Source organism: Erpetoichthys calabaricus, chromosome 9, assembly GCF_900747795.2.
Source record: "Erpetoichthys calabaricus chromosome 9, fErpCal1.3, whole genome shotgun sequence".
Taxonomy (NCBI): Eukaryota; Metazoa; Chordata; class Cladistia; order Polypteriformes; family Polypteridae; genus Erpetoichthys; species Erpetoichthys calabaricus.
In genome coordinates, this window is record NC_041402.2 from 90659362 (window position 1) to 90670878 (window position 11517).

An 11517-nucleotide genomic window follows, 5' to 3' on the forward strand; every position below is an offset into this window, starting at 1 on the left:
AGGGAAATTTTGCATTTTAAATTAAACAGCAATGTTAATTCCCTTCAGTTATTAGTTTAGACATATAGTTATAAGGCAAATGCTGTATAGCCTTGTCTGTGCTTCTACTGGTGTTATTAGGCAGGTTTGTTGATTCGGGCATTTGGAGAACTGAAATCTGCATCTCCTATGGTTCTTTGTCATCAACTCTCTTAATGGCAGTTTTTCTCACCTCATTTTGATGTGGTGTGACACAGTTTACTTCAAATGTACAATTCAAATTTAAACAAACATAGCTGTCAGTTCTTTCAAGCTTACATTGACATTGACACTATCATTGTAACTGAACAACAAAGAACACACACAGCACCTACAACAACAAACTGTTTACTTTGACCACTAGTCCACTGATGTTTTCAAATGCCAATATATAAATCAGATTTAACACAGCGTTTTTTGCCTTGCCAACGGGTTATGTTTATTTTTAGCATGTGCAATATGCACTCTACAAACACGACACATTTGCATGTTTAACAGGGTCTTTTTAGGAGACCTTTCAGCTGTAAACAGTTTATAATAATTAGAATCTTCCTGTGCTGGATTAAGTTAACAAGAACGCCAGGGTTTTTGCAGTTTAGAATATCCACCCCTACTTTCAGCACAGCCTTCATGAAGGACTGGATTGGTTTAGAAATATGACACTCAGTGAGCTTTTTGATTGATGCCACCCAGTTTTAAACTAAATTTTTCACGGTTGTCTCCAGACATATACAGTGATCCCTCGCTATATCGCGATTCGCCTTTCGCGGCTTCACTCCATCGCGGATTTTATATGTAAGCATATTTAAATATATATCGCAGATTTTTTGCTGGTTCGCGGATTTCTGTGGACAATGGGTCTTTTAATTTCTGGTACATGCTTCCTCAGTTGGTTTGCCCAGTTGATTTCATACAAGGGACACTATTGGAAGATGGCTGAGAAGCTAGACTGCTTACTTTTCTCTGTCTCTCTTGCGCTGACTTTCTCTGATCCTGACGCATGGGGATTGAGCAGGGGGGCTGTTCGCACACCTAGACGATACGGACGCTCGTCTAAAAATGCTGAAAGATTATCTTCACTTTGCTATCTTTTGTGCAGCTGCTTCCTGAAACGACATGCTGCACGGTGCTTCGCGTACTTAAAAGCTCGAAGGGCACGTATTGATTTTTGACTGAAAAACAAACTCTGTCTCTCTCTCTCTCTCTCCCTGCTCCTGACGGAGGGGGTGTGAGCTGCCGCCTTCAACAGCTTTGTGCCGCGGTGCTTCGCATACTTAAAAGCCAAACAGCCCTATTGATTTGTTTGCTAGAGATTGTTTTCTCTATGTGACATTCTGTGCTCCTGACACGCACTCCTTTGAAGAGGAAGATATGTTTGCATTCTTTTAATTGTGAGACAGAACTGTCATCTCTGTCTTGTCATGGAGCACAGTTTAAACTTTTGAAAAAGAGACAAATGTTTGTTTGCAGTGTTTGAATAACGTTCCTGTCTCTCTACAACCTCCTGTGTTTCTGCGCAAATCTGTGACCCAAGCATGACAATATAAAAATAACCATATAAACATGGTTTCTACTTCACGGATTTTCTTATTTCGCAGGTGGCTCTGGAACGCAACCCCCGCGACGGAGGAGGGATTACTGTGTTATATTTCTAGACGAGCAAGATGAGGTGCAATGTTTTCTTCCTCAACTCGCCATTAGGCTTTTTGCTGTATCCAGTGCAACTTCAAAGACAAAAGCAGAACTCATTCTCACAAGAGTTTAGGTGGGAAAGTTCCCTTCTTGAAGTAATGTTGCTTCACAGACTAGGCTCAGTCACTCAAACTGAGCATGGTTTGGAATAATAGATCTTGAGGCTAGTTCAGGCCATCCAGCTCCAAGGTTACAAGGAGAGCAGCTTTTAAGCCTAAAGAAAGTCTATGAATTTTTTGATTGGTAGAGAGGGGGTGGCTTCTCACTTCAAAGAAAGCAAATCTTCAGCTTTCAGCCTCCAAACAGAAAGAAGAGATCCATTAACCTAATGTTAAAGGAAAGTGCAACCTCATGTGATTGGATCAATGTCCCTTCCAGTTACAGATCCAATGCCTAATTATAGATGTGTTGTTTTGTCCATAAAATCCAGCCAGTGTTCTGTTTGCGGTTACAAGTCTGAAATGAATGTCCTACAGGGCACCTGTTCATTGGAAGACATCTCTGTAGAGGTGTCAACACAAGTTTAATCTACACCTTTGTTAACAGATGAAGTACACAGCTGATCATAAAATTGGAAGAGCCATTCAATTTAGTGTTCAATCTGGAATGCACAGTGAACACTATGGCTTTTGTGCTACTAAAAGACTAGTAAAACAGGCCATGGCCACTCTGCTCTACAATTTTTGAAAACAATGTTTTATCTGGATTTCCCTGGTTCCCCTCCACAAGTTATTCTGGATTTTATGGATTTATTGATGCAAAGCACTTTTTGGACATTTTGTCGTTTTAAATAAAAGCACAGATTCACTTTGCACCATCCCCTTGCTGACTGTGTGTTCCTCATTTGCCTGGCTCATCTCGGTTTACAGGTTCAAGAGGCTCCTGGAAGCAACCAAGGAGAGTGGAGTTGACTCAGACTGTCACAGTTTCACCCATGATCCAATCGTTATCATTTCACAAGGAAGCAGCATGTAATTGCTGGTAGTGGGTTATCATTTAATTTAAAAAGGCAAAACTAGGTCATGAGATCATAAAGGTTGAAAAACAAGAGTGTAAGTAAGGCGGTGCGGGCCGAATGCATAATTAACCATGTGGATTGATGCTGATCAAAAAAAACCTTAAAGGGCCCTTCACGAGTTTGAAAACATAAAAGAACCTATGAAAAAACAACAACATCAAAAGATTTATTACTGTGGCCAGTTTTGGCAATTTCTAGAACATTATTACCTTATTGTTTTCATTTTGCCCTCAGCCATAAGTACAAATTGCCTCAACTAGATTGGCTCTAAATCAGTGCATGACTATATATACAGTACCTTCTTTTTTATTGAAGCCCTTCCCTTATAATCTCCTTAATATCCAACTCATTCAGGAGATATTGTAAATAGCTAATGGTGATGATGTTTGGTTCCATGTTCTAATGTGCAGAATTCAGAATTGATATTATTAAAATTGTCTAAAGTTCCTTTACAAGTATAAAGTAAGTAATCATGAAAATATTTTGGGGACAAACACAAATGTATGCCATTTGCTAAAAGAGTATTCCAATTCAACTATACCAAAGACTTTTTCTTCAGCGAAAAATATTAACACCTTCGGAGATTCAGATTCTGTAAGTGAGTATGTTACACTAAAAAAGTGCCAAAGAACAGATACTAAATATCGGACTTTAAATTAAAGCCTATCTTGATCTTGTGATATTACCGATTTGTTTTTCTAGCTAAAACTTACAACAGTATTGTAATATCATTAAACAGAAGTGCAATTAGCCTATATGATGCTTGGTGTAATGTTTTTGGCAGATTTTTATTTTCTTTAGTTATTTAAAAAAAAGAAAAAAATAATGGTTAATAATAAATGGTGCTGCGTTGAAAAGTTTTTTGTTTTTAATACAACTAGATAATCAACTGGGTCAGCAGTTTTCCTGCTCTGAGTATATGGCATCTTAAATTGCAAAGAGCATGAAAGATTTATCAAGCTCTTTTAAACGGAGATTATCAAGATGAGCAATTTGTATTTTATCAAAAAGTCCTTGGATTACATCTCTCTCTTTAATTAAAAAAAAAAAAACACTGTGAGGAATCATAGTATTCCCTAAACATTTTACACTAATTATTTCTTTGTGTGCCCTAATTTTATTTCCAGCTAGATTATTCAAGCTAAGTTCATTGTAATATGTACAATCAAATCTATAGTAACATGTTTCCTCAGACAGATCACAAAATTACAAATACTAAAAATAAATAAATACAAAGTATACTTAGCATGCAACATATATACTCATATCATACTATATATATGTCTATGCAAGAACTACCGTAGATAATCGCGTATTAGTCGATCTCGCAGATAAGTCAAGTGTATTGTTTAAGCCGAAAATTACGAAATTTGTTACGACCCGCATATAAGTCCAGGGTAAAACTTGACAGCTATCAGAGATAGAGGGCGACAATTAGCTGTTAATGGCGACAAAACTCACTGTCACGTCACAGGCATTCCCCTCTGTGCTTGGAGAAATGCTAGACTCGTTGACTCGGCAACTAATCCTTGCGTGTGCGTGAGTTGCGAAATGTAAACAAAGGCAAGATGGCGTCGATATGTCACAAGGGAGCAAAGCGAGTGCAGAAAAGAAAACACTCGGCAGACGATGTTTTGCACATTATCGCGGAGTCGGACTGTGATTTTTCAGAATCGGATTTTATTGACAGTGATCAGGAATCGAGCAAGACAGTGAGAAGCCGGCATCAGCTGATCGGACACCAGCCGATGCCGCACCAGCTGATCTGCTGCCAGCTGAACACATTCGCACAGCCGATGCAGCTACGGCAAGGTTCGCGTGGGAGGAATACCCAGACATTGATCCGTGGGAGCCGAACTGGCTACCGGACTTCACAAGACAGCATGGCTTGCTGTTGGACACGACAGATCACCCGCTGCTGGACTACTTCAGGCTGCTCTCTCCTGATGCTGCTTTTCAGCTACTGTCAAACAGGTAGGCAGAGAAATTTTTTGAATCGCGGGCTGCGCTTGCATCGCATTGATAGCGTGCGTTGCCTTGGTTCTTTTGATTCCAAATCTGGTTGCACGTGACAGCTAATGGTATGTTTGTTATACAAAACCTGCAAAAGCTAATGCTCAAATTCAAGTATTTCACAGTTTAAAGAATTATTTAATGAAATTAGAAAAAAACTAGCTAATTAGCAATAGTATTGCTGGCTTATAATTATTTCAAAGACCATGGGAAACGGCAGATGACCGGTGACTTAACACCGTGAAGCTTTGAGAGTACAATGTCATTACCCAAATTCTATGGACAATTGTGTTGCCCCGCGGATAAGTCGATTCTGTTTTTTTTAATGAATTTTAAGGCATAAATTTTTCGACTTATAAGCGAGTATCTACAGTATACATTTTACACATACTCTGCTTGTTATGTTACAATAGTCAAATTCTTATAATTGACTGTTCAGCAACCTAACAACTTCTGGTCTTAAATAATCTCTGAACCTTTTGTTGCAAGGGCAAATGGCCTTGTACTGTTTGCCAAAACAAAGGAATGAGACAAGCGGATGTGCATAATAATGGCGGAGGTCTTTAATTACACTGTTTTGATAACCTCTACTATTGCATTCTAAATATCCTTTTTGTGTGGTAAAATATTTTTGGCCTTTTCTGCATGATCATAGTGATGGTAAAATGTTTCTAAAATAGGTGGTTTTATTTCTTTAGTAGTCAAAAGATTAAATTCCAATCTTATCCTACAGAATGCCTCATTTCATGATTTTGCATATTCTTTACCAATTCTAGAGCCCGCAGTAATCAGCTCTGATGCCTAGTTTTGTTATATAAAAAATATACAAGATATCTTCCTTGTTCACACAGAAATCTCTAGGAAAGCACTGATCTCAAAGAAAATATAAATTTATGTGGATATCAATTTTATAGTTGTAAATAATTTTGAAAAAATTTTGAAGAGAAAAATGTACATCTGTATATTTTTCAGAAATGATATAATCAGTTAAAGACTGTTATATTGATCACAGATCCAAATGAGAGTTTTATGAATTGGATCTGAAGTGGTAGTTAGGGTAAGTTAAAAATAAATGCAAAGAACTTTTAGGCAGTGCCCCTAATTATATAGTATAATTGGTGTGCTTACCAGAACTTAGCAGCATTCTCTTTAGAAGTTTTTTCTTCTACTTTTTCATTAATGACTACTTCAAGAACCCCTAAAATGTAAAACATATTTATCTACATTACTTCTGGATGTATACTAATAACAAAGAAAAACAATCACACTGTCTATTGTTTAAAGACAACTTGATATTAGACCAAGAGACTAGATTTGCTACCAGGCCACTAAGAGTCTGAGTAGAGTTTGAACAATCTCCCAGTCTACACATTTCTTTTTCCTCTTAAATTTAAAAAGGCCTGCAGGTTATGTTAATTGATTACTCTACATTATCCTAATATTCATAAGTGTCAGTGTGTGAATGAGTGTGCCCTGTACATGGTTTGTTTGTGCTTGGTTTCCAGTTTTGTCAGGATCCTGAATTTAAAATGAACAAGAAATGAAAAGAATGGTGTGAATAATATACATACCTATACTGTACATATTTAACAAGGTTTAATAAGATCTATATTTAATTTATTTATTCTGAATTTTTTGCTTTTACTAAACGCTAAAAAAGGAACAAAATATACATCCATGTTTAATTAAAACATATACTCATTCAACAAATTTAGCAGTCATAAACTAAAAATGTTTTTCTGCTACTGCAATTTTCTACAGTAAAAATTTAAATACTTACATGAAAGCATTTCATTCATAGTAGTAATGCACACCTAAAAATTAAAAAAAAAAAAAAAAAAAAAAAAAAAAAAGATGGTCATATGCAATTTTAATCACAGCAAACAATCTTCACTGTGAATTCTATCAAACCTAAAACTAAAAAAACAGAATCTTGTCTGACAGAATAGTAAAACTAATGCTTTCCCTTTTTTATGTAGAATAAAGCCCTAGAGAAGTCTTTACAATGAGCATAACATATTGTCATATATGACACAAAATATCAGCAGGTTTGCTTGTTACAAAATAAAAGTTTTAAATATACTTGTCTAGATATGAATGAGTAACAGGAATATAGTCTCTGAGGTCACATTATTACCTGATGAATTCTCTTCAGTTTTACACTGGGTTCCTTTTCGTTTGCTTCTTGGAAGCTATACCTCACAAGCACTGTCACAACATCTAGTTAAAAAACAGTTACATTAACAACAAAAAGCTCAGTTGGTTCTATGTAAACCACAAGGTTGGATGATATTGTAAATAACTAGTTACTTGATTAGACTTATTAATTTATATGAACTCTGAATTAAAAATAACATTTAGGTCAATTTACCTGAAAGTATACAATGGCAAATGTTAGTTTCTCGATTCATTTCTCCACACAGCAAATTAAGGTTTCTGCACAACCATCCAGACACAGCAACAGAGTTCCTATTGCTGAAATAAATGTATCTATTAAAGACTGAGACTCCAATTTGCCGAACTGATTCAAAGCACATTTCAAGCAACTAGTGAGCATGCTTCCTTCATCATGAAACTGTCTAGGCAAAATTTCTGCTCACTGCAAAATCTGTTAAAATAAACACTAGAATGGTTTTCACAGTATTATACTACTGTCTTTAAGCAAGAAAGTACAACTGTGCTACATACATTATTGATAGTCTAAAATTGATTCTACTCTAGCAAATAAACCTCAAGTACAGTAAACTTTGTTTGAACAGTATCTCTTCTAGGAGGCCTAAAAAAGTATATTGAAAAACCATAGCATAATTCCAAAAAACAATGCACACATACAGTTGGTCTTTGTAATTCCATTCCACTTTCTAAAGGTCATTGGCCTGATGCACAGAATACCAGAACATAGACTCCTCAAAAAACTTACTCTTGTGGTGTGCCGACTATTTTTGATGACTATATTAACCTTTTACTACAAATACATTACCTTTCCAGAAATTCTTCCAAGGATGTGATATTTTCCTTATGCAGATACCATATAAGTTCAAGAGGTAAAGAATGCTACAAGATAAACACAAAAATTATTGAACACGAGGGACGTTCAAAAAGTTTCTGCACTTTTTTTTTTTTTTTTTTAACTATTTATTAAGAATTTCAAAAACAAATTACATCACTTTTCTACATAGTCACCTTCGTTTGCAATGCAATTTTCACAGCGTCGTACCAACTTTTTAATGCCCAATTACTACTCCCACCTTCATCGGTTCCAACAAAAATATTAAAGTGTGGAAACTTTTTGAACATCCCTCATAAACTGACATGAGTTATAATTAATATGGTCTAAAATAAAAAATGTACAGTATAACATTTTCCTGTACGTAGTTAAACCCATTCAGGGTCACAGGAGAGTTAAAGTCAAAGCTTTGCTGTTGCTGTCAGTAACATGCTGACTTCAGCAAATTTAGGAGCCTTCACTTAATATGTACGAACACTATGAAGAAACATTCTTGTTTGTTATACCTATCTTGGTTGAAATACTGACATACAGTGCATTTGTGACTTCTTATACAAAGTTTTCTTTTTCTTATCAATCCAAAAGCTTGTTTTCAATTCTGCATAGGCGGCTATACAGTACTTTTTATTTTAAATCTGCACATGAGCAATGTTGAACTTGCCAGATGGTGAGACTATAGGCACCTATACCATACGTTTATCTACAGTGATGAGGAAAAGGACAAGGTGGAGACAGAAGCAACAGCAGAAGGTAATTAGTATCTACTTAGACAATCTATGCTAAATTTCATTGTAGTAAGAATATAAAAATGTGTCAAACTAGAATTACAATAAGATATAATTTAATTTGCTTTTAAGCTGGTGGGTCAAAAAAAGATAACTATAAATCTTTTGGAAAACTCAGCAAGAAAATATCAGGCAAAAGAAGACAATTCACCCGTCATATATCTGCCCCTCTTAAATACTGACTTCTTCACTCAGCATAATCCCAGTAATCACACTAAAGTAATAATTCAGCCAACAAAAGCAGCAATAGGAAAGTGCCAGTGGTCTACCATGACTAACAAAATAAAGGACTTGGCATACACCAACAGCCATGAAACCTCACACTCAAGTCTATAAAATCCCAGTCATTTGTAATTACATGAAGCAACAACTCCTTTCAAAATGAAATGCAGTTTCTGCATGTCAAAATGAGCAAAGGCCTAAAAGCACTTCAAATTTACTTCATTTTTTCACAGAAGCACATAGCTGGTCATAAAAGTACTTATTGTAGGTAAGAGGACAGCAAAGCAAAGGGGATGTGAAAATTTACTTAACCCCTTATACACTAGGGTTTTTTTGCCATTATTGCACCTATATTAAAAAAATAAATGGCTATTGCTCTACTTATGTAATAAAGGAGCTACAAATGGCTGAAGAATACTTAGTACAACATTTCAAAAATTTAAAAGAAAGTATTTATATGATTAACAACCTTTGCTAACACTGACATCAACTTAATAAAACAAAAAAATGTTAATGCTTTAGGTCCATCCATCCATCCATTTTCCAACCCGCTGAATCCGAACACAGGGTCACGGGGGTCTGCTGGAGCCAATCCCAGCCAACACAGGGCGCAAGGCAGGGAACCAATCCCAGGCAGGGCGCCAACTCACCGCAGGACACACACGCACGCACACACACACACACACACACCCACACACCATGCACACATTAGGGCCAATGTAGAATCGCCAATCGACCTAACTTGCATGTCTTTGGACTGTGGGAGGAAACTGGAGTGCCCGGAGGAAACCCACACAGACACGGGGAGAACATGCAAACTCCACACAGGGTGGACCCGGGAAGCGAACCCGGGTCTCCTTACTGCGAGGCAGCAGCGCTACCACTGCGCCACCGTGCTGCCCTGATGCTTTAGGTGTTTCTGTCCAAAACAATATAGATTTTACAGTACATAACCAAGACACTTTATGATACACAATCCTGGAATAGATTTTCTTTTGCACCCAAATCTTATAGATATCATTGAACCAAGTTTAGATGTCATTTATCATAACATTGTAAAATGTAAAAAAAACTGTTTGGCACAAGGTGTCTCCCTGTTTGGAATCGTAGTCTCCCTTTTTGGAAACATTTAGTCTCTTGCACCTAAACAATCTCTCAAAACATGCATTTTAGAAAAAAAATATATATACACAAACACAGCCACTACAGGTATGTATCAATCTGAAGCAACAAGTAAACAATTTGTAACTATGCACATATAATTAGGTACTCATCCAAACCTTTGTTTGAATTTTTTTTTCATGTCAGTCCTTGAAACCATTACTGTTTACCAACAGAGACAAAGAAACATTACATTTTGTAAACTAGATTGGGGTTTATGTACTGCAATTAACCTATCTTATCCTGCCTTCTGTTGTAGTTGCCCAACAGATGTTCAGTGTATTTTTATGTATTTTTCTTGTTGTTTTTGCTTTTTTCTTGCATTTCACATCTGGAATGAACTCAGTACATAAATACATACATTTTCCATACCAGCTTCTTCTAGTGTTGGCTTACATGGGTGGGGACACTGCCTTTGCTGGCAGCCCTGGGTAAAGCTAATCATACAAGCTATACACCTAAACCAGTGTTTCTCAGGCACTTTTATCTCATTTGCCATGACACAAGTCTAACACAGCCAGGAGTCCCAAGTCATAGAGAAATGAAAGTAAAATAAAGTGGAAGCCTTATTTAATAATCTCAACAAGGCTGCCAGGACAGCAAGAAAATGCTGAAAGATATTTTTTAATGATATGATATTTACAGTAATTATATTATATCATTGTTTGTTTATTTATTTATATACATACATACAAATGCAAATAAAAATCAAAGTCTGGAATAGTAACAATTATAATAAATAAATAAATAAATAAAGCCTACTCCTAAAATTGTTCTTTTTTTCTTTACACACAGCTTTGTTTGTCAGGCCACACAGTTAACCTTCACCTTAAGCTATATAACCTTCACCCCGGCAGCAGCGCAGCTTGGATTTAGAGTTAGAATGAGTAGCAAGAATTACTACAGTGTGATCTATCAACAGAGAAACAGCATCATGCAGGTTCTGACGGTGATGTGATGGCTAGCATGCTTGCTATAACTTTTTAAATCAAGCAGATCCTTAACTGTTTTTGTCATGGTCTTGAGCAGCCCTGGCTGGGCCACATCGTCTCCACAATCATATATAGCAGTTTAGGGTTCCTTGAACCAGGAGGAAAAACCAAGGGTACAGAAGGGGCTAAAGTTATGGTGGTATTAGCCTATAACTATTCCAGAAGATATGAACAACCACATAAAACCCTAAAAAATTCTTATCAGTAGCAAATTCTTATGAAGTAACAAATTCCATTTATATGTACAAATGAAGCAAACTAGTTTTAATGTAGATGAACATTTAGCAGCCATCACTAATGCTGAAGTATAGTGCAGTACAGTATGCATAGTTCATCATTTTCAATTATTTTGCTCTATCTTTCACATGTATCATTGTATGTAACTGGTGGCACATACAGCTGTTCAATATGCTCTGTAGGTAAGCAGGTAGATTGGCAGTGGAATATTTAGCAGATTAGAAGTCTACGTCAGTAATTCCCAGCATGCTAATGACACCACTCAGCCTGCTGTCTCAAAAAGTATACCATAGCTGCTAGGAGGAGGAAGGCTCTTAGAGTCTGTAATATTTTTCTGTAAAATAAGTAATAAATAATTGTGTAATTTTGCCA

At 36.3% G+C, this 11517-nt stretch overlaps 1 protein-coding gene across 1 annotated transcript in view; it reads right to left on the reverse strand.

The window, feature by feature from the left end:
• LOC114657918 (Fanconi anemia group A protein) overlaps positions 1-11517 on the reverse strand; it is a 124430-nt gene that overhangs the window by 96833 nt on the left and 16080 nt on the right. Inside the window, exons 6-10 of the mRNA XM_028809886.2 lie at positions 7722-7795; positions 7113-7216; positions 6879-6961; positions 6522-6555; positions 5870-5939 (exon numbers count right to left, since the gene is read on the reverse strand). Of these exons, the coding sequence (XP_028665719.2) occupies positions 5870-5939; positions 6522-6555; positions 6879-6961; positions 7113-7216; positions 7722-7795 (365 nt within the window). The remainder of the gene's footprint in view (positions 1-5869; positions 5940-6521; positions 6556-6878; positions 6962-7112; positions 7217-7721; positions 7796-11517) is intronic.